At 38.3% G+C, this 23,066-nt stretch overlaps 1 protein-coding gene across 4 annotated transcripts in view; it reads right to left on the bottom strand.

Moving 5' to 3' along the window:
* Positions 1–316: 316 nt before the first annotated feature.
* TGFBR1 (transforming growth factor beta receptor 1) overlaps positions 317–23,066 on the bottom strand; it is a 57,859-nt gene continuing 35,109 nt past the window's right edge. For all 4 annotated transcript variants that reach the window (XM_045470424.1, XM_045470425.1, XM_045470427.1 and 1 more), the window contains 6 exons: positions 19,482–19,712; positions 15,133–15,300; positions 13,343–13,499; positions 11,126–11,250; positions 9,530–9,660; positions 317–4,830 (listed from right to left, as the gene is read on the bottom strand). In XM_045470424.1, the coding sequence (XP_045326380.1) occupies positions 4,705–4,830; positions 9,530–9,660; positions 11,126–11,250; positions 13,343–13,499; positions 15,133–15,300; positions 19,482–19,712 (938 nt within the window). In that variant the 3' untranslated portion in view covers positions 317–4,704. The remainder of the gene's footprint in view (positions 4,831–9,529; positions 9,661–11,125; positions 11,251–13,342; positions 13,500–15,132; positions 15,301–19,481; positions 19,713–23,066) is intronic.

The raw sequence follows: 23,066 nt of genomic DNA, 5'->3' as shown, positions 1-23,066 counted from the left end.
TGAAAAAACTTTGAGAATCAAAATAGTAACATCTTTAACAAAACGTTAGCAAACCTGCAGAGTGAGAGACAATAAGCAGTTCACGTGGAGGCAGGTCCATCCCATCCCCTGACAGATCAGGCACCCCCACGCATGTGGGAGGACGCCACGGATGAACCTTCAAGGCAGGTGGGCACTTCTCAGCCCCGTTACCATGTTGCAACTTGTACTGAGGAATAATCCAAAGATTCTAGTATCTGTCTATAGCACTGCATTTCCTATCAGCATGGCTCAGTCCAACATACGTACTTTATTTTAAATGATGCCACTAGCACTTGGGAAAAAAAAGTCATTTATTTGCATTGCTTCCACTTCTCTACTGTAGTGTTAGGACCCGACATAAGCATCGCTCTTCTACTTCCTATTTACAGCTCATTCAGAATATTACTACAAATACAATATACAATTTTTAAAAACTTCTGGGGAACTGTCGTCTTTGTTTTTCTTTCCTCTTTATAGGTTTCTCAAAATCATTCAACTTAAATGAAAATTTACATGGACATTTTCTGTACACATCCGAAAGGGCAGAGGTTACACTGGTAAAAGCCAAAAGAATTTTGCACGAATACAATAAAATACAGAAAACAGAGAGTATAGAAGATGTTATTTGGGGTACAAATATAAACAATACAGTACCATTTGAGTAATTTAGCAACATAACACTCATACTTTATAGAAATAAAACTGCAAACCTGGAGAATGCTCTGACAAATATTAAACATTATATATACAATGAGGTAAATGTACCTTGGTCTCTTGAGAGGTAATTTAAGTTTAAAGCAATTGACATTTTGAAGCATCTCCTTGACATAGAAAGAAATATCAAACACCCCATTCCATTGGCACAAGGTGAAAAAGGGATATCAAAACACGGTTCACGATATTCAATTCATAAATCTTGTTAAAAAATAAAAACAAATTCACTTAAGTTCTTTTTAAGTTTTAAGAAACAGGTTGAATATTATTAACCACATTCTTAGAAGTTTACAATTACAAGTAAGATTGCATAATGGTGTGGAAAAGCCTGAATGTACTGACAATCCTCAGAATGACTTAGAATCCCAGCACTGCCGTAAGGGGCCCGTGGGTATTTCAGTGTTCTTAATCACACTCAAGAAGCTACAGATTACATGTCCAGACCATTCTTTAGGATCTCAAAAATATCTGAACTGGCATTTCCTGCCAAGCTGTAACAGAACCACTGTTTGGAAATTCCATCATTTGGAGCCAGAACACTGCCACAGTCAAGAAACAAAAAGAAACAGTTGACTTATAATCACTCTTTCAGTGCAAGGATAAAAACAAACTCTTGATATGACAGGTCTACTGGGATACTGATTTTGTTCTGCATTTTAATTGGCAATAGGCCATCTTGTTTCACAAAACAGTCTAAGTGGGACAGTTCGCGATGTAGAGGGGGAACAGAAGGTAGCTCACGCATGAGCTGATCACTAAATGTCGTAAGGAGAACTGAAATTTGGAAATCTTGATGGCCATGGCACTGTGCACTGACTCGAGGCACTTCTTGAGCAATATCGTTACAGCAGAATCACAGGCTCCCTTCTTCAGACCTTACCCTGTCCTACAGCAGGTGGGATCGGCCACTGCTTTTGGCACAACTCCTATTGCCATACTGCCACCTTGCTGCCTTCCCACTCCCTGGCCATAACTGAAGTCACAACAAGGCAGCCAGCAGGGCCATCACCCACCCAATCTCCAAACTTGGGAGAGCCCTCCCAGCAACACCCCATGACTCGAAGAAATGGAAGCACGTCCTACGTTTCCATCAACCATTTAGATACCAAAAGCAGCTATTCAGTCAAAAGGCTGCTGAGGGGATATGGGCAGGGCATGGTGGCGGCAAGGCAATGGTCTCTGAGCAGGAAGGCCGGTTGAGAAAACTAAGCTGAAGTTATAAAGGAAGGACCGGGGACACCTGTGCCCCACTGGGTCGTACCTCCCTCATCCCCAGTCCTCCGGGGTACTGACAAAATGGACGTGGACAGGTAACTGGTCTGAAGGTACATTTTAAGCCAAGTTTAATCTTGGAAGGTGAACGTCTGAAGACAGGCAGCATAAACAAAGGCTTGTGTTTCTGAGTGACAAAATTAACACTCTAGTCAAACTTATCTGCAGTTATGGCCGTAGCAATCAGGATCTATTTCATCTTTTAAGTGACTTCCGTTTCCAATATTAGCCAAATGGGGTTTATCAAACTCATTAGCCAAAAAAGGAATTTGCTGCAATAATAAACCCAATTTAGAACTAAACTCCAACTTTAAAAAAAAATTCCCTGACTCCCCAAAAGTACATTTTATTCACTTAGGCAAGAACAGTATAACTGCAACTCAATCTTTGATTCAATAAAGAATATCTTCAGTAAAAGTTGATTACTTTACCTTATAGGAAAGTGAGAAATTATGTATCACAATTTCAAATCAGACAAGAACTTTTGGTATGTTCTTAAAATTATATAAAAATAGTTTTAGCATTGGTCCCCTGGATTTCATAAAGCAGATCTGGTAGGCTTAGAAATGGCCAAAAAAAAAAAAAAAAAAAGGTACTTATAATCACAGAGCTAGAGTTTATTAAACAGGAAATCTAACATATTTATAAAAACAAACCCCTCAAACTCATTCATTTGCTTTGACAAAATTAAAATCATGGTAACTACAGAAAAAACTCAGATTTGGAGTCAAAATATTAACCTCTAAGCACATTTTCCCCATGATGTTTTTAAACACATGAAATTGACACTAAATTCCTATGTATATGTCATTCATTCTAAAATTACTTTGGCTTTAAGACCAAATAGTCTTTCAAATTTATTCTATGTATAAGAGATAAGACATTATCAGAATGCAGCCCAGTCAGTGTAAATGGCCACTATCTCTTACTGACCAAAATACTGTAAAGGTTATTCTGACCCTTTCATTTAGAAACTGATAGCAGTATAAAGTCAATGTCTTGCCTCATTGCTATGATAGTTTTTTCTCTCCCGTCAGAATAAGATCACAGTGATAAAGAGAACTCTGAAAATTATAAAAGCCCTAAAGGACTTTTAGCACTGGAAGTAAAAACCAGTTATTGTAAGTTAGTTTCAAGTTAATGTGAAGACCATGACGAGTTTGCTTGAGACATTTAATTTGACTAAAAACATCTGTAAATGGAGAACCTATACTCAGAATGTTCTTTAGCTACCACTCCCAAAAATCAAGGGTGTACTGAACTCGTTACATAACCAGGGAGATTAAGCACTTGTGCACAGTATGCGCACATGGAGGGAAAGACTGAATTAGAAGCTGCCTTCTTCAAAGGGTAGTGAGACTCCAGAACCACACGAACTCTGACCTTAGTTACAAAGACAGAAAGCCCACTGAACACTGACTCCGACATGACGAATGTGACTCTCTTGCACACCTGTTAGCTATTCAAATTATTAATTACCTTTACCTTCCTAGAAAAAAAACCTATTATTTAACATCAACCATATCCTAATTTTAAATGTAATTCATTTCTTAAAAAAATAACACTGTCTTTGATCAGATAAAGAAAAAAATGGCTTACAGAATGCCACACAACTTTTCACAAGCAGCTAGACAAATTTTCCCTTTTAGAAAAATTAGTCTGTAGGCTACAAGTTTTAAATTATTAAAGTACTATAAGCATCTAGAGTGCCACTTGACTTAAGGTATACTTAGACAACACAATTTAAATGCAAAAGCTTGAAGTGAGAATATTCAGATATGACCATGATAACATTTACCAATTAATGCCACTTCATTTCTTTAGTGGTTTAAGCACATTTTGGTAGGAGAAAGGCATTTTCAAAATGGACTACCAAATGACATATTACAAAAATTCCTCCAAAAAACTAGACAGAGAAAGGCTGGGCTACCCAGATAAATAAACTTCTTGAATTAAAATACTACAGGTTTTAAGACACACAGACTTTAAGCAATTCTATTCATCTCCATTAGAAAGACACAGAAGCGGCACTTACTGGTATAGTACAATCCCATTTTGAAGGCATGTAATATTCTGAATATGTGAAAGAACAGTAATAGTATACAAAATACAATTGCATAAATTATGTTCCTCACTACTATATGAGGTCATTTTTAGACTCAAGATAAGAGTTTTATAAGTGTTAGTTTTAAGATCCTGAAAATTATAGACCAGTACATTCAAAGTCTGAATCAAGGAAACTCTTTAGTGGTTCAGAATCCTCTGAGAATGTACTAACCAGGAATAAAATCACTTTCTTGAAAAATAAGAAATGTTTCGTGTAACTCAACAATCCAGCTCCTTTACCCTTAAAGATGATCTTCAGCACAGCAGAGTTAACCTAAAGTTAAGATCAGCAATCATCTTTAAAAAAACAAAACAACAACCAAGTTTTGTGTTAATAAAAAATAAAGGTAGACTACACAACACTTTGTAACTGTCCTGGGAAAGAAGTGTTCATAGTGCAGAGAAAGGACCCACATGGCTGTTTCCTGGGTCCAAAGAAATCCTGGGGAGTTTCTCATTGACCTCATTACACTGTCGCAAAAGGAAGCAATATCCTTCTATTCCCTCTCAGTGAGGTAGAACAGCTGACCTCCCAAATTAAAACCCAGGAGCAGATCTGAAGAAAAGCAGAGTTCAGGCGAAGCCGCAGAACTACATTTTGATGCCTTCCTGTTGACTGAGTTGTGACAATGTTTTCTTAATCCTCAAAGCTGTAAGTCTAGCAGCTCCGTTGGCATACCAACATTCTCTCATAATTTTAGCCATTACTCTCAAGGCCTGCAAGAAAATAGAAGAAAAATTATAGCTAACGCATGCACCACTTTCCATTCATCTGGATTAGATCTTTACTCTGTACAGTTTCTTTCCAAGTGACATACGTTCAAGTTTTTGTTTGTTTCAGCATTATCTGCACTAACAAATGAATAGAAACCTCCTCAATTCCCTTCAGTAGGGTACTGCTGTCAGCAGCTGGAAAGCAGATGGACAAGGGGTGACTTACTTATTAGCAGACCTAAAAAATCTGAATCCTAAACCAGAGTTGTACATGGCAAATAAGGAATTTGACTCACATTGAAACGCCCCCAAAAACCAAGGAATTAACTGCACTGAGTTCCTCTGAGGTGAAGTGCAAGCTAAAAATAGGATCAGCCAAAAGAGCTGGAACCCCAGATCCTTGCCCCTCCCTGAGCATCACATAGTTGGGTGACTGCAGCCCTTCCACCAGCAAAAGACTAGAGATTTGTATCTGAGAGGGTAAAGCAGAGATTTCTGACTTGGGGAACATGGGGGCAAAGTTCCATACTGACAACTCACTAAATGAGAAGACCATAAGCTTTCTCCCCAAAACACAGGCCACAACCTGTAGACACTCCTCCAGGCAAGAGACTTAAGAGTCCTCTCTGGGGAATGCGAGCCCAAGTGGAAAGACCTGAAGATACTGCCATCAGTGGCTCTCCAAGTTGAGTAACCCAGTTAGATCACCCTAAAGATCACAGGTGATAAGCTCCCTTCATGAGCACAAAGCTTCCCATTGGCTTTTAGCATCCTATTTTTAAACATGAAGAGAGCAGGAGTTTGATTAGACACCAGAGAAAGCAATATGAATGCTGAAGCTGATACAGAACAAAGCAACTTGGAAAAAACAGTTGTACAGAGAAGAAAACATCAACAACTTATCATTAATATCCTTAAGGAGATAAAAGGAAATGTTTATGTTAGATTTACCATTGATCGTTTTTTTGCTTCTTGTTTGACTTTGGAAAAACTTGACAGAAGAATTGGAAAATAAACCTGATAAAAAACGATAAAAGTTGATAAACCTCCCGGAAAGTGTAGAAAAAAACCAGAGATGGAGGAAAAGACAAGAAAATTAGAAGGCCTCTTCAAGAGGTCTACCATTCATAAGTAGACTGTAAGAAAGAGAACAGAGGAGGAGGCGCCTGAATGGCTCAGTCGGTTAAGTGCCTGGCTTCAGCTCAGGTCATGATCTCATGGTTTGTGAGTTCAAGCCCCACATCAGGCCCTGCACTGACAGGGCAGTACCTGCTTGGAATTCTCTCTCTCCCTCTCTGTCTCTGCTACTCTCCCACTCGTGCTTTCTCACAGTCAAAATAAATAAACTTAAAAAAAAAAAAAAAAGAACAGAGGAAAATGGAAGAGAACAAATCAAAGAAATACTTCAGGGACATTTTCTAGAAATGAACATTTGTTTCCAGATAAAAAGGATCAAGTTCCTATCACATACATATGCTCATTCAACAAAATAATAAATTTACTGACAGCCTACCATCTACCAGATACCATCCTAGGTACTGGGGATACAATAGTGAGCAAACAGACAAAATCCCTACCCTCATAAAGCCCACATTCTAGAGAGCCAAAGCATATAGTTAATAAGTAAGTAAAATACATGGACGGGCAGTGGTAAGTGCTACGGAGAAACATCATTTAGGGAAGCAGATAAAATATGCCAGGGAAAGAAGATGATATTTGAAATGGGTATAACAAGGTAACGTCTGAGCAGAGACTTAAAAGAGGGAGGAACCTGAATAAACCAGAAACAGGAAGTCACGCAGCCAGGAAAGAATATTCACCATAACAAAGGGAAAGGTAATCCCAGGACCAAAGGTGAGGCATATCCCAAGGGGAAAGCTGCACAGTGGGCCTAGAGAACTATAAGTCCAGACTGGAAAATATCAGAAGATTTTGCAAGACATTTCTTCAGTTATTCTATCAGTTTCATGTTCTTACTGTGTTTCAACTATTGAGAGGAGATTCATAAAACCCTAGAAAAGTGAAAGACTGAATTAGTATAAAGTACATATAAAACTAACCAAATTGAGAAAAAACAAAAATGACAGCGATGGCATTAATTCAGCAAATTGCATGTGTGCTCTTAATGTTAACTGCTAACTTTTCCTCATGCTTAAAAAGCCATCTGTTTAGAGGCGCCTGGGTGACTCAGTAAAACTAAGGCTTCTGATTCTTGTTTTCAGCTCAGGTCATGATCCCAGGTTCGTGGGATCAAGTCCCACGTCAGGCTCCACGCTGAGCATGGAGCCTGCTTGAGATTCTCTCTCTCCCTCTGCCCCTCTCCGCAGCTCACGCTCATGCTCTCGCTCTTTCTCTAAAAAAAAAAAAAAAAAGCCATCTGTTTAATAATGTGCTCTACTTAATGAGTGCATGAATACTTCCAAGTACTCTTGATTTCAGCTCAGGTTATGATCTCACAGTTCGTGGGATCAGGCCCTTCACCAGGCTCTGCACTGACAATACAGAAACTGCTTGGGATTCTCTCTCTCTGGCCCTCCCCCACTCACACTCTCTCTCTCATAATAAATAAATAAATAAATAAATAAATAAATAAATCAACTTGAAAAAATTTTTTAAAATCTGTTGCAGTTCTATACACTAATAATGAAGCAGCAGAAAGTGAAATTAAGAAAACAATCCCATTTACAATTGCACTGAAAACAATAAAATATTTCGGAATAAACTCAACCCAAGAGGTAAAAGACCTATACTCTGAAAACTATAAAACACTAATGAAGGAAGTTCAAGATGATACAAAGAAATGGAAAGACATTCCATGTTCATGGGATGGAAGAACAAATATTGTTAAAATGTCTATACTACACAAAGCAATCTATACATTTCATGTAATCCCTCTCGAAATACCAATAGCATTTTCATAGAACTAGAACAAATAATCCTAAAATTTGTATGGAACCACAAAAGACTCTAAACAGTCAAAGCTATCTTGAAGGAAAAACAAAAACAAAAACAAAAAAACCAAACTGGAAGTACCACAGTTCCAGATTTTAACTTATATAACAAAGTGGTAGTAATTCAAATAGTATGGTAATGGCCTAAAAATAGACACATAGAGATCAAAAGAATAGGACAGAAAACCAAGAAGTATACCTATAATTATTTGGCCAATTAATCAACAAAGCAGGAATGAATACACAATCAGAAAAAGACAAATGGTGTTGGGAACACTGGACAGTCACATGCAAAAGAATGAAACTGGACCACTTTCTTTCATCATGCACAAAAATAAACTCAAAATGGATTAAAGACCTAAATGTAAGACTTGAAACCATAAAAATTCTTGAAGAGAGCATGGGCAGTAATTATCTCTGATATTGGCTGTAGCAACATTTTTCTAGATATGTCGCCTGAGGCAAGGGAAATAAAAGCAAAAATAAACTATTGGGACTACATCAAAATAAAAACCTACACACCAAAGGAAATAATCAACAAAACTAATGGGAGAGGATATTTTTAAATGACATATCTGATAAAGGGTTAGTATCCAAAATATATAAAGAACTGATACAACTATATACCCCCCAAAATAATCCAATTAAAAAATGGACAGAAGAAATGAATAGACATTTCTCAAAGAAGATATACAGATGACTACAAACACAAGATGCTCAACATCACTCATCATCAGGGAAACGCAAATCAAAACTACAATGAGCTATCACCTCACACCTGTCAGAACGGTTAAAATCAAAAACCAGAAACAAGCATTGGTGAGGATGTGAAGAAAAAAGAACCCTCTTGCACTACTGGTGGGAATGCACATTGGTGTAGCCACTTTGGAAAATAGTATGGAAATTCCCCCCAAAATTAAAAAGTGAACCACCCTACGATCCAGGAATTGCACTACTGGGTATTTACCTCAAAACTACAAAAAACACTAATTGAAAGGGATACATGTACCCCTACATTTATTGCACCATTATTTACAATAGCCAAACTATGGAAGCAACCAATGGATAAATATTATTCAGTCACAAAAAAGAATGAAATCTTGCCATTTGTAACAACATGGGTGGATCTAGAGGATATAATGCTAAGTGAGATAAGTCAACCAGAGAAGGACAAATACCATATGCTCTCATGCGTATGTGGAATTTAAGAAACAAAACAAGAAAAAAAATGAGAGACAACCAAGAAATAGACTCTTAACTACAGAAAACAAACTGATGTTTACCAAAGGGCCAGTGGATGGGGGTATGGGTTAAATAGGTGATAGAGATTAAGGAATGTACTTATCAAAAAAAAAGAGAGAGAGAGAGAGATGGTGAACTTAAATTCAACCAGACCAGTAAGTGCATTAGGATTAAACACTCCATGTAAAAGACAGATAGAAAAATAGGTAGATAAAATAAAATGCAGATGCCTTTTGGTTCATTGGTAGATTTAAACACTATTCTGATACACTGACAGCCTCTGCAAATGTTCCATGGCCCTTTTGATGGACTTGAGATTGAACATGAAAACTGTTTTTCACTCATTGGTTTAATTGCCATGAAAAAAGAAAGGAAGGAAGGAAGAAAGAAAGAAAGAAAGAAAGAAAATTCTTGTGTCTATTTTCCTTAAAAAAAAAAAAGAGGCAAATTTCCACTTAACAAGCAGAAACAGTTTAGAAAATTGTATAGTATCCAAAAGAAATACTCACTTCACAACTCTGCCATCTGTTTGGAATATTTGGCCTTAACTTCTGTTCACAAACAACTTTTCTCATTTCTTCAACTGATGGATCAGAAGGTACAAGATCATAATAAGGCAGCTGGTAATCTTCATGAATTCCTATATTGGTTAAAAACAACAACAACAATTTTGAAGAATTTATTGATAATGCCAGACCATTCTTTGTCCAGACAGAAAAGGAACACCTGAGAGTCCTATTCAGGGTTCCATTCATGAATTAGCTAAGTGCTTATGGCTTGGTCTGTCTCATCCACATCTGCATCAACAACCCATCTTTCTGAGTTGGTACTGGGTCCAGTAGAGCTTGCAACTAAATATCACCATGGGATCAGCAAACGCTATTTTTTTTTTAACATTTATTTATTTTTGAGACAGACAGAGACAGAGCATGAACGGGGGAGGGTCAGAGAGAGAGGGAGATGCAGAATCTGAAACAGGTTCTGAGCTGTCAGCACAGAGCCTGACACGAGGCTCAAACTCACGGACCGTGAGATCATGACCTGAGCCGAAGTCAGACGCTTAACTGACTGAGCCACCCAGGCGCCCCATCAAAGGCTATTTTGACGATGGTTAACCATGAGCTATGTTGACCAGATTGACAGTTTCCTATAGAACCCTATGGTACAAAAAATGAGAGTTTTTATTCTGTGAGCGCTTACCCTCTCACTTGGCACAGGGATCTACACTCTACCAAGGAGATGTAAATCCTACAAGCAAATCGGAGGTGCAAGTCCTTTACCTCTACTTGGATCTGTCCTCTTCACTACAAGAGACATGCTCCCCCTCTTACTGTTACATAAACTTGAGACCTTAGTCTCAACCAAGCCTGGGCCCCCAAGGATAAGAAACTATTCCTCAAGTAAATATGGGAGTTTCTCAATCTAAAACTAAACCTAAGTTAAAACTTAGTTTAAAACATAGTGTAAGGGTGATGTAACTGTATTCTGTATTTGGAACTTCCAGCTATGAAGTTGGACAAAATACCCACAATCTCAGGGGGGAAAATGAGTTTGACCCAGTTATAATTTAGAAACAGCTTCCTGGGTGGCCTCTCAAGTAGTCATCCACTCTAAATAACTATATGTCAAGATAACAAGGGCTTGGTTTCTGATGCTTCTCAAGATTTAAATGGAAAATAGAAAAAGAATACACTAGAATAAGTGTGTCATGTCATTTCCTCTCACCACAGATTTTATCTCCTTTATTTTCTTTGGCATTCTCAGTGATCACTGCTGATATGTGTAATCACTCTCAATAAAAAAAGGCTAGGGGCACCTGGATGGCTCAGTCGGTTAGGTGTCTGACCTCAGTGCAGGTCGTGATCTCACAGTTCATGGGTTCAAGCCCTGTGTCAGGCTCTGTGCTGATAGCTCAGAGCCTGGAGCCTGCTTTGGATTCTGTCTCTCTCTCTCTCTCTCTCTGTCCCTCCCCCTCTCACACTCTTTCTCTCAAAAATTAATAAACATTAAACAAAAATTTTTTTAATTAAAAAAAAAAAAACAAGGCTATCCCTGAACAGCTTCTCTGTTCATGACAAACTAATGGGGGAGGGGGAGAAATTTACCACCAATGGAACATCGTCGAGCTATTTCCCAGAATACTAAGCCCATTGCATAGATGTCAGCACGTTTGAAGGATTCAAAGTGTTTCATGTTTATGGAATCATCTAGAACTTCGGGGGCCATGTACCTAAAAAAGAAGTCAGCATTTTACTTTATGTAATGGTGGCCACAATACTTTTGAACTCTTTCATAGATTTTTTTCTCCTGAGAATTAAAAAAATAAAATAAAATAAATCAGTATTACCAGTATTACCTCTGAGATTTTTCTTCCCTTTTAGCATGGTTCTGCTACTTTTTAAAATGATTCACGCTTCTTACAGAAATTTTCCCAAAGTTCATAAAGTACAAAGTAAAAAATCACTCCATTACTACCACCCGGTGTTAACACTTTGATCAACATCCTTGCAGATCTCTCTCTCTATATATGGACATATACATACAATATTACAAAACTAAGATCATATTACCCTCAAAAATATTAAATATCCATACTGATTTGAAAATTACTGATGTCAACTAAATCCCATGAAAAGTTGAAACAGCAATTTCATGCTATCTGCCTTAATGATCTTAGTTTCCAATGAAAGACACACATATAATAACCATGACTATTATAAATGTCCTAACATATACCACCTACTTTGTCAAGTACCATGCAGGGACCATACATTTTAATCTAGAAATCTTCTCACTAGAAGAGGATGAAAGGAAGGACGAAGACATAATCCAGGGAACAAAATAATAGGAAAAAATGAATGCCAGTCCTCCTATTTTTTAGAGAACAAGTGGGGGAGGGGCAGAGAGAAAGGGAGACAGAATCCCAGGCAGGCTCCACACTGTCAGTGCAGAGCCCGATGTGGGGCTCAAACTCATGAACTGAGCCGAAATCAAGTCAGACACTTAACCAACTAAGCCACCCAGGCTCCCGCCAGTCCTCCTATTGATGCCACATTGTAGGGTTTTCAAGTTTTAAAAAGCCTACTAAAGTTAGAGACCAGGATCCACGAAGACCTGATCTGCAGCAACCACTGTCCTGGACCCTAAGTCAAAAGTTCTGAGAGTCCCTGTTGAATCCAGAAATCACAGATACAACTGAGACAGAATGAAGCTTGGCTCTATCCAAAGCCGAGGCAGTAGTGTGAACATATGTTGTGGCAACATGCTGTGATACAGAGTAAGGCCTTTTGGGTCAGAAAGGCCGAGGTTCAAATCTCAGCTCTTCAGGTTACCATCCGCATGAAGCTGGCCTCATTATTTAACTTCCATGGGGCTGTTTCCTCGTCTATGAAATGAGGACAAGGACACCTACCTAGTTATGTTCTTTTGAAATTCATGGATTCAACAAATGTTTACTGAAGACCTGCTCTGTATTAAGCACTGTAACGGATACTGGGAATCCAAGGCTGCTCTCAAGCAGCTTGCCATCCAGTGGAATATACAGACAGATAAAGGGAGAATTACAATGTGCTAAGTGCCTTAACCGTCCAGGTTCAGCCTGCTGAGAGCCCTTGGTAAGGGCACTTCACTGTCGAGAAAAGGCTTCCTATGAGAAAGGAAGGGTGAGGACAAATCAGGGAAACAGCACATGCAAAAATTCTGAGGAAGAAAGAAAGGTGTATTCTCAGGAACTAAAAATAAGAAAATGGGGGCACCTGAGTGGCTCAGCTGGTTAAGTATCTGACTCCCGATTCTGGCTTAGGTCACAATCTTGAAGTCTGTGGGATTAGACCCCATGCTGGGCTCTGTGCGAACAGCACAGAGACTGCTTGGGATTCTATCTCTCCCTCTCTCTCTGCCCCTCCCCTGCTCTCTCTTTCTCTCAAAATAAATAAATAAACATTTTAAAAAAATAATAAAATAAGGAAATGGTTGGGCTAGCTACAGTACAGCATATAAGGAGAGCATTAACTGAGATGATATATATACAAGACCCATTAAAATGATTGGCACATACTGGGCAGCCTATTAACGTCAGCTAATATTGTTATTATAATTAATATAACTAATGATAATATTCTGGAAGGGCCACCTTTCATCAGCAGGCATCTTTTAAAGTCAGGTAACCTTGGCTTCAGAGCAGGCAAGACCATGAGATCTTCTACCTGTGGGCAATCTAATAAAGTACAGGTTTGAGTTTCAGAAGATACGTATATACAAATGAGAAGGCAATGAAAAAGAAGTTGATTTCAGAAGGTATTAAATACTATTCACAAGTATACCTTTTTGTTCCCACTCTGTGGTTTGGAGCAATATCAATCGTATCTGTGGCTGAATCGTGTCTTACTGCCAATCCTAAGTCTGCAATGCAGCAAGTTCCATTCTTCTTTACTAAGATATTCTTGGACTTCAAATCTCTATGAGCAATGGCTGGTTTCCCTAAAGAAACAAAAATTAAACGTGATTATTTAAAAGGTGATACCAGTCACAATTCTCACCTTTAGGTTCAAAGCCTCTACTCCTGTCCCAGCGCAGTGTCAAAGTATCTCAGCCCGCATCATCCACAATACCTGGACAGTTACTCAACAACCCCAAGCAAGTCATTACACCAAAAGTTGCTGAAATCACATTTCTTCAAAAAAAATAGAGAAAATAAGATTCTCTAAAAGATGGTGCTCAAAAACTGTAAGTCTAACAACTCGAAGCCTAGGGGTTAAAGACGTTAGTTTGTTGACATCTCATGAATTATTTACCGAACTCTAGTCACAGACTGATATTTCAGTCTAAGAACCAAATATCTACACCACTTCATCTACCTCCCAACTGTAATGTACTCAGTATTAGATTCACAACCTTTAATACTAACCACTGGAAGACATGCTATTAAAAAATCATAATTACAGTGTGGAAACCCTAGAACCCTCCTCCATTGCTGGCAGGAATGTAAAACGGTACAGCCACTTCGGAAAAAATCGTCACAGTCTGGCAGTGCCCCAACACCATCAATTACTATATAATCCAATAATTCCACTGTGTAAGAGAACTGAAAATATATGCCCACACACAAAAAAATAAAATAAAAAAAGCGTACACCAATGTTCATGGCAGCATTACTCACAACAGCCAAAAGTGGAAACGACCCAAGTGTCCATCAACTGATGGGTAGATGTGGTATGTCCAAACAACAGAATACTATTTGGCCATAAAAAGGAATGAAGCACTGACATGTGCTACAACATGGATGAACCTTGAAAATACGTTAAGAGAAAGAAGCCAGCCACTAAGGAGTTTGGGAGGAAATGGGGAACGACTGCTATGGGCACAGTATTTCTTTCTGGAGTGATGAAAAATGTTCTAAAATTGACTGCAGTGATTCACAGCTCTGTGAATACACTAAAAACTGAGCCATACACTTAAAATGGGTGAATTGTATGATACGTGAATTATAACTCAGTGGAGCTGGTACAATCAACAACAATAATAATTACAAAGATGAGGCTAAGATGTGAAATAGCATGTGTGCAGTAAAGTGCGGAGTGATGGCAAGTGTAGAATCTCTACAGGAGAGAGAGATACTGGCATCTGATATCCTACATGGCATAAAAATCATACCACAACAATTTCGTAACTAAAATTTTTCAACTATAAACTGTCTCATGCAGTCTCCTTATCTCAGGGTTATATATAATTATTAGATGGCCAGATAATATTAGATAGCATGTTAACTTTTATAAAGCATCTTTCACATTACATTTGATACTACACATAAAAATACATTCTTTTAGACTTTAATTCTAAAATGAAGATCCTCAAAATCACAAGACTTTTAAGAACTTTTAATCACTTTTAAGAACTCACGAACACGTCAGTGGTGCCACAATGACTAGAGAATCTCTAAACAAATTCCTACATTGCTAATTCCACCTGAGCTTTTCAACAGAAAGATAAAATAATTTCATTTAAAACCTCATTTTAAACATCTCCACTTAGGCTGACCTGTCACAAAAATTTTCTAACAAACATTAGATTCAGGGGAATTTAAAGCTTAAATAACAGAATTACTTGGAGTTACCTTGGGTACCAACAATCTCCATGTGAAGATGGGCAAGTCCACTTGCTGTGGACAAAGCGAGTTTTATCATTCCTTCCACGGTCACTGTGTATCTGTTCAAATAATCAAAAAGGGATCCATGCTCATGATAATCTGACACCAACCAGAGCTGAGTCCATGTACCGTTGTCTATAGAGTAGAATAACAATGCTTCAGATGGGTTGTAGAACATTTAAGATTTATCAATTCAAAACTTACCACTTTTTACTCTTTTTACTCTTGAAATCCACAACTGTAACGTATGATGATGGTACCGTAAGTGTGCATATTATTTCCTTCATGTTTTGTCTGTCTTATACTTTTACATACGTATCTTTCAGATACTCTGAGTAAGCCCCCTAGTCTTGAGATAAGGCAAGGATAACTAATCCCATTTAAGAGATAAGGAGTCATAGTTACAAAATGGTGACCTTGAACCTACACAGACAGTAACAGAGCAGGGACTCCTTAGTGGCTAGAAAAATGTCTGGTTCAGGTTAGGTGCTCGATGGTTGTTTCTGGAAGGAGCAGGGAAATGAGAGGAAGGAAGATAGGAAGTATCTGGAGCCTAGTGTGGCCACAGTAGGAATGGAATAGTACAGGACAAAACTGACTGTGAGCTTAAATGAAGAAATGCAAGCTTTATCACAGACTGTAACTTCAGTTCACAAAGAAGCCAGATAAGAGGATTATGAACCCAAGGTTTACAGCTTACAAAAAAATATAAAAATTGTGGTATTTCCCACTGACACATGGGAAAGCAGAGACAGGAACTAAAACGTCCAGAGGAAAAAAGCTAGGGCTGAACCCAGTTTTACATAAGGTGATTCTGAACCTTGACAACTAGTATTCCAAAAAGGTTGCTTGTAAACTGATACATGGATTTGAAATGTGTTTTCCCATGGGAATCATGGTAAAGATTCTGGCTAGGCTTCCAGGCTAGGCTGGTCCACAAAAGCCTATTTAACCTAAAAGTAGCAAGAAAATCACATATTTCGTGAAATCATGCATTACGACAATACTAGGAGGTAGCACAATTCAGTAAAACATGCAAGCTTGGAGTCATTCTGACCTGGAGTGAAAGCCAGGGCCTCGTTGTTACGGATTATGTGACCTCAGATAAGTTTTGTAACCAATGAGCCTCTGTTTCTTCTTTGACACAGCAAGAATACCTTACTTTTGCAAAAGTGTTAAAATTTAAAATATAAGATAATTAGTTAAGCAGTTAGTGTAACTCATGGCACACAGGAACTTAAAATAGGCAGTTTCCTGTTTCCTGAGACACCTGGGTGGCTCAATCAGTCGAGGGTCCGACTCTTGATTTCAGCTCAGGTCATGATCCTGGGGTCATGGGATCATACCCGGCATCAGGCTCCATGCTAAGCATGGAGCCTGCCTAAGATTCTCTGTCTCCCTCTGCCCCTCTCCCCCACTTGTGCTCGCTCTCTCCCCCTAAAAAATGAAACATTAAAAGAATTTTTGTAAGTATGATGTTTCCTACCCTACTGGTTGTAAAAAAAAAAAAAAAAACCCACACAACTGACATAAAACAGCATCTATATTTTGAAGGTTTTTACTTGAAGGAAAGCAACTCTGATTAGAAGAGAATAAGAAAGGTATTTTCAGAAGATTCTAGAGGGGATTTCTGGGTACTTTCCAAAAGAATTTAGATATTCATGACACTAGTTCTTTATAAACTGTTCTTCATAAACTGTACAAATGAATTCTATTCAAACTTACACGTTTTTCTTTCCTTCGACACAGATGCATCACTACCTTGATCTGCATACTTACTAATCAAGACTGAATTCTGAAAGGCTGACAAATAGGAACACAGGCAGATGGAAGAAAGGGAGGTTTTCTGAGGTAATTAGCAAGAAAGGCAGAAGAGGGAGAAGGAAGAGGCTGAGCAATATAAAGGATTATATCAGGTGGAATTAACTAACTCAAGGGGATAAGGATAAAGGAGAAGGGAATTGGGGTGGATGGACTAGGTTCTGGGCAAAGTCCATTAACCCCTGACAAAGAAAAGAGGAAAGGGCAGGGAAGATGCAGCAGGGGCAGCCAGTTCCCATGTTGACCACCAGAGGACAGCACAAGCTTGGCTGCGGCCTGAGCAAACGGGAAGAGAAAGGCCAGGGCACAGAGCAAGGGCACCGTGTGCCAGTGTGTTTGCAACTTGAAATACGCCTAAAACAGGTTGGGCCTGGGTGCGTTTAGAGCCCCAAAATACAGATTTGAAAGCAACCACCACAGCCAAGTTAGAAACTATGCATGTGGGTAAGTTCTTCAAAGGAGCAATTATTGTTCATAGACATAGAGCTCTCATAGGAATCAGTAAGAAGGGTTTTAGAAAACAAAGACAACTACTAAGAAATAAGAAATGACAGAAAATCTAGTCACGGAACATTATTTTTAAGGTCCTTTTAAGGGTTGGAGAGGAAGCTAAATGACGTAAAAGGCAGAAGAAAATGAAAATGAAGGACTTAGTCAAACAATGATCACTGCTTTTATCTGTTTTTAAGTTAAGTAATATGGAACTGGTAGTAACCACTGATAAATCACTGCCTACATCCATCACACCCATCACTACCCCTAAGTCACAAACAAGAGATAATCAAACATTATATGCCTCCTGATGTGATACATAGGAAGTATACAGTATACAGGAAGGTATACAATATCACCAAGAAACCAATAAAATGTAATTAGATTCAGTCTCTAATTCTAACTACAAGGAGCCAGTTCTGAGATACTATGGAAACTCAATCAACAGAGTCCAGAATGAGCCAGACAGGACAAACAGTCCAGTTTCTTCAACAAATAAACTGCAAGAAGAAAAAAAAAGATTAAGAGGGAACATAGCAATTTTAAATTTAAGTTTTAAGCAATTTTAAATCTAAGATAATTATCAACCAAACGCATTATGTGGACTAAAGTGACACAAAGTGACAAGTGCAATGTGTGAACTCAAGTTATTCGTAAAGTGAATGACCAATTATTTAAAAAAAAAAAAGACAACCGCAGAAATTTGAAAGTGACTATATACCTGATGACATTTTAAAAAGTGACAATGGTCGTGTGGTCATGTTTCATTAAAGATTCCTTAATCTAAAGATGAAAATTAAACATTTTTATAGAGAAAAGATCCATTATCATGTCTTTGGCTTCAAATAATTCAGACAGAGGCAGGAGGTGGAATCAGAGATCAAATGTGAGGCAATGAGCTAACAATCACTGTTGAAGCTAAGTGACAGGCATTCATTATACTCTACTCACTTCACTTTTCTATATACCGGAAAATTTCTATAACTGAAAACTAAAAACAAATCAAAACAACCCAAGTAATAAATGCTTACTGCAAATAAGTTTGAAAATACAGAGAAGCAAAAGGAAAAATCATCAACACTTAATATTCTGAAGAAATACTGTTGAGGAAAACGGGAAGGGAGAGGATGAAAAAGAGGACTATAGTTCTGGTCAATCTAAACAAGAAAATGATAACATTTTTTAAAAGTAGGAAAGCTGGGAAATACATCTGATTCCGGGTTGGGATGACAGGAGCTCTAACACAAGTCTCTGATGAAGCTACGGAAGCAGGAACAGTGGACACGACAGTAGTAACTGAAGACAAGACAGTAGGCGAAGGACATTCTGAAGCCACTGCTTGCAGTCACACTCATTCTGACTCTCCACTGACGTGGCTTCTTTGCTTCCTGCGGCATTGGATCTGTGCCACAGGCAAGAAAGCGTCCGAATGATCACCAATAGGCAAGGTGGTCTTGGACAAACTATTTCTCTATTTAACTGAGTTTATTTAAAAGTTTATTTTATTTATTTAAAAGGCTACTTAGCCCCTGGCAATTTAAAACACAAAATACACTGAGCAGTTATTTTAACTCTTCCTATAAATACGGTCATTCGTATAGATCAGAATGCCCTAACAGTCATGAGGAAATTTAAAGGAAACAGATCTCTGGGCTCTATGCTATCTCAATTTTGAGCAACCAGAGTTCATAAAATTTTTTCTATGTTATGACTATACTCAATAACTAACTGCCTAAAAAAAACATCGCTTTTAAAAACTATACATTGCTCTTTATATTTTATAAAAACAATTAGAGATTTAGAAACATGTAGTCAAGAGTCAAGAAAATCTTTAAGAAGTTCCAGTTTCTAAAGGCTTCTAATATATTCTATTTGACTTAATGGGTCTAATCTGTATGGCAAACATTGATTTCTCACCAAATCTGACAATGTTTAGTAGCCATATTTGTGGAAAGGCTCAAGTAGATTTCATTCTACTCAAAGGAGAAGGAACTGTTACTGACCTTTATTGTCTGCCGCTATAAATCCCAAGATGTTTTCATGGCGTAACATTACGGTCTGATAAATCTCGGCCTCACGGAACCACGAGCGTTCTTCTCTAGAGGAGAATATTTTGACAGCAACTTCTTCTCCTCGCCATTTTCCCCGCCAAACTTCTCCAAATCGACCTTTGCCAATACTTTCTTGTAACACAATAGTTCTTGCAATTGTTCTCTGAACGAGCAACGGTAAACCTAAAGATAAGCATAGGCATTAAAGAGTGACTCAGGAACAGAATAACTCTTACAGCTCTAACTTTAAGGAGCTTACAGTCTCACTGGGAGACACAGACTTTATTTACAAAAACAACAATTCATATTTAAAATGGAAAGAATAAATATAAGAATCTAGAAACTCCTGCCTAGAGGGTCCAGGTAGACTTTGTACACTAAATTGAATTTTGACTGTCCTTTACAGAAGGGATAGGACCAAAGGATAAGAGGAGCTAAGAATTTAGGTAGGAGGAATATTCAAGCAGAGGTAGAAGAGGAAAATGAATGGATGTTTACAGAACCAGCTTGGACACACAGACAGGGATGGACATGGTAAAGCAATGGAAGAGAAGGGAAGCTGTCCACAAGAGTATGATGAGTACTGAATGTTGAGCCCAAGACGACCAATGAGAGCTGTGGATAAAACAGGAAATATTAAAAATTTCTGAAAAGGGCCCATGAGGGGAATGAGGAGAAGTAATTTAAAGATCTTATCTTAGAAGGATAAATGTAGTAATGGTTTTATTGACGGGAGAAGAAAAGTATGTGAACACAAGAAACATAAAATCAGTATGTACAATCCATACTGGTTTTTTTTTTAACGTTTATTTATTTATTTTTATTTTTTTTTTTTTTAATTTTTTTTTTCAACGTTTATTTATTTTTGAGACAGAGAGAGACACAGCATGAACGGGGGAGGGGCAGAGAGAGAGGGAGACACAGAATCGGAAACAGGCTCCAGGCTCTGAGCCATCAGCCCAGAGCCCTACGCGGGGCTCGAACTCACGGACCGCGAGATCGTGACCTGGCTGAAGTCGGACGCTTAACCGACTGCGCCACCCAGGCGCCCCAACGTTTATTTATTTTTGAGACAGAGAGAGACAGAGCATGAATGGGGGAGCGTCAGAGAGAGAGGGAGACACAGAATCTGAAACAGGCTCCAGGCTCTGAGCAGTCAGCACAGAGACCGACGCGGGGCTTGAACTCACGGACCGCGAGATCATGACCTGAGCCGAAGTCGGACGCCTAACCGACTGAGCCACCCAGGCGCCCCAATCCATACTGGTTTTAATAAATCAGTAAAAATTATCACAGGAACCATTTCAAGACAAGCAACTTACTTGCTAGGAACTGGCTGCCTAGGCAACATTAGTATCTTAAAGAACGATGCCAAGTAACTTATAACTTGGTGATGGGACATTGGCATTATTTCACCATCTGAACATGCCCTACTCTAAAATATGTATTTTTAAAATATTGCCACACTCACTCATTTACAGAAAAGGATTTATCACTATCTACAACATTTAAGTAACACTGTATTTGGAACTATTCCAATTCACTTAATATCACATCCCCTATGGACTAAGGAAATGTCATCTTAAATTATACTGACCCTAACAGTAAAAATACCAGTATAAACTATGTTCTACACTTGTATTTTATTTATATGACCTATACACATAAATTTATGTAATTTATAATCTATATTCAGAATTGCTTGGTAGACCAAATTAATCCAATGATAGTTAATGAAAATATGTGCTCTCTTGGTTTCCTAGTGTAAAATGCTTATTAATCAGAACATTAAGTTTTTGCTTTAAAGTGACCAGAAAACGGGGCGCCTGGGTGGCACAGTCGGTTGAGCGTCCGACTTCAGCCAGGTCACGATCTCGCGGTCCGTGAGTTCGAGCCCCGCGTCAGGCTCTGGGCTGATGGCTCAGAGCCTGGAGCCTGTTTCCGATTCTGTGTCTCCCTCTCTCTCCGCCCCTCCCCCGTTCATGCTCTGTCTCTCTCTGTCCCAAAAATAAATAAACATTGAAAAAAAAAAATTAAAAAAAAAATAAAAAATAAAGTGACCAGAAAGTTTTTCCTCTTTTCATCTAGAAGTTTCTCAAATGGGTCCTTTTCTCTCCTTGCTCTTTATCCTCCCCACCTATTGCAAAGTAGTTAGCAGTCTAATTATAAGCAATTGTTTTTGTTGATAAGGAGGCTGCTAGCTAAAAATAGATCTGTGAAAATTTCTTATTTAAATCAAGGAGCACTTTAATATTATGAATAATCAATTCTTAGTTATGTTATTTAGTATAGATACTAATTCACAAGATTTTCTTAAAGCCTTTGAATGGGGTCACACGTTTAAAGATATAAAGTATACTTAAGAGTTAACTTCACGAAGCTACTCTGGGAGTTAGAAAGGCAAGGATAGGCACCTGGGTGGCTTAGTTGGTTAAATGGCAGGCTTGTGATTTCGGCTCAGGTCGTGATCTCACAGTTGTATGACTGAGTCCCACATCAGGCTCTGCACTGAGCTTGGAGCCTGCTTGCAATGCTCTCTTTTCCTCTCTGCCCCTCACCTACTCTCTCTCTCTCTCAAAACAGACAAATAAACTTTAAAAAAAAAAAAAAAGGCAAGGAGTACAAGAGAAAGGGGAACTGCAAATGGGAAGGATGAAAACGTCTAACACATTCAGGCCTCATGTAAATGATACAGTCAAGAAAGGGGAAAGTTTTTGTCTCCCCATCATCACTGCATTCTAGATCCCAAACTAAAATTCAAAACCAAATCTAGATCTGTCACATTATCTATATTTAGTTACCACAACCCGTATGAATAAGTGAGCATTTTTAAAAAGTAATAATTTTCTTCTAAAGAGAAAAAGAAACAGGCCTAACTCAAATCTCTATGTTATCTGCTTTCCTCTTCTGTATCCTTAGAAATGCTTTTGAGAAACGTCAATATGCAGACAGGGTCCAAGCAGCTTCACATGCAGCAAACGAAAAAACGAGACCGGAACAACCACATACATTCTAAGAGACCATAAGCATGAACAAGACATAATGAACAGTGGCCTAAGAGACTTGATCTCTTCCGCAAACTGGCACACATGCACATGCTCACACATAGTTTACAATCTAATGACAGCTTAAATAAGGGCCCACATACAGCCTGTGATTCAGATGAACGCAACAGGGATCAGGCTAGCTTCAAGGGTAGAGCTGCCCACGGTTTCCAAGTTAAAGACACAGTTTTTGAGAAACAGAGATCAGGCCTTTCCTCCATTATGGTCATGGTACTGAATAATGAACATATGAATTCATAACATGAAATGATTAGTTTCATCTTTTCTCAGTGAGTGAAAGGGCTAAAAAGGCTTTTATATAAAGGCATTTTACTCACAGTCACGAGTCCCATGCATGAGACTAAGGCTTTATAATGAATAGAAGGTAAACGAGTGGCATTTTCTGCTATCATTCTACATAAGATAGCTTCTGTCTCAATAAATTTGGAGGCTATTCAGCACATAATGAACTATGACAGGGAAAGGAGGCCTT

The sequence above is a fragment of the Leopardus geoffroyi genome, chromosome D4, assembly GCF_018350155.1.
Source record: "Leopardus geoffroyi isolate Oge1 chromosome D4, O.geoffroyi_Oge1_pat1.0, whole genome shotgun sequence".
Classification (NCBI taxonomy): Eukaryota; Metazoa; Chordata; class Mammalia; order Carnivora; family Felidae; genus Leopardus; species Leopardus geoffroyi.
This window is presented reverse-complemented; position numbering and strand designations above follow the sequence as displayed.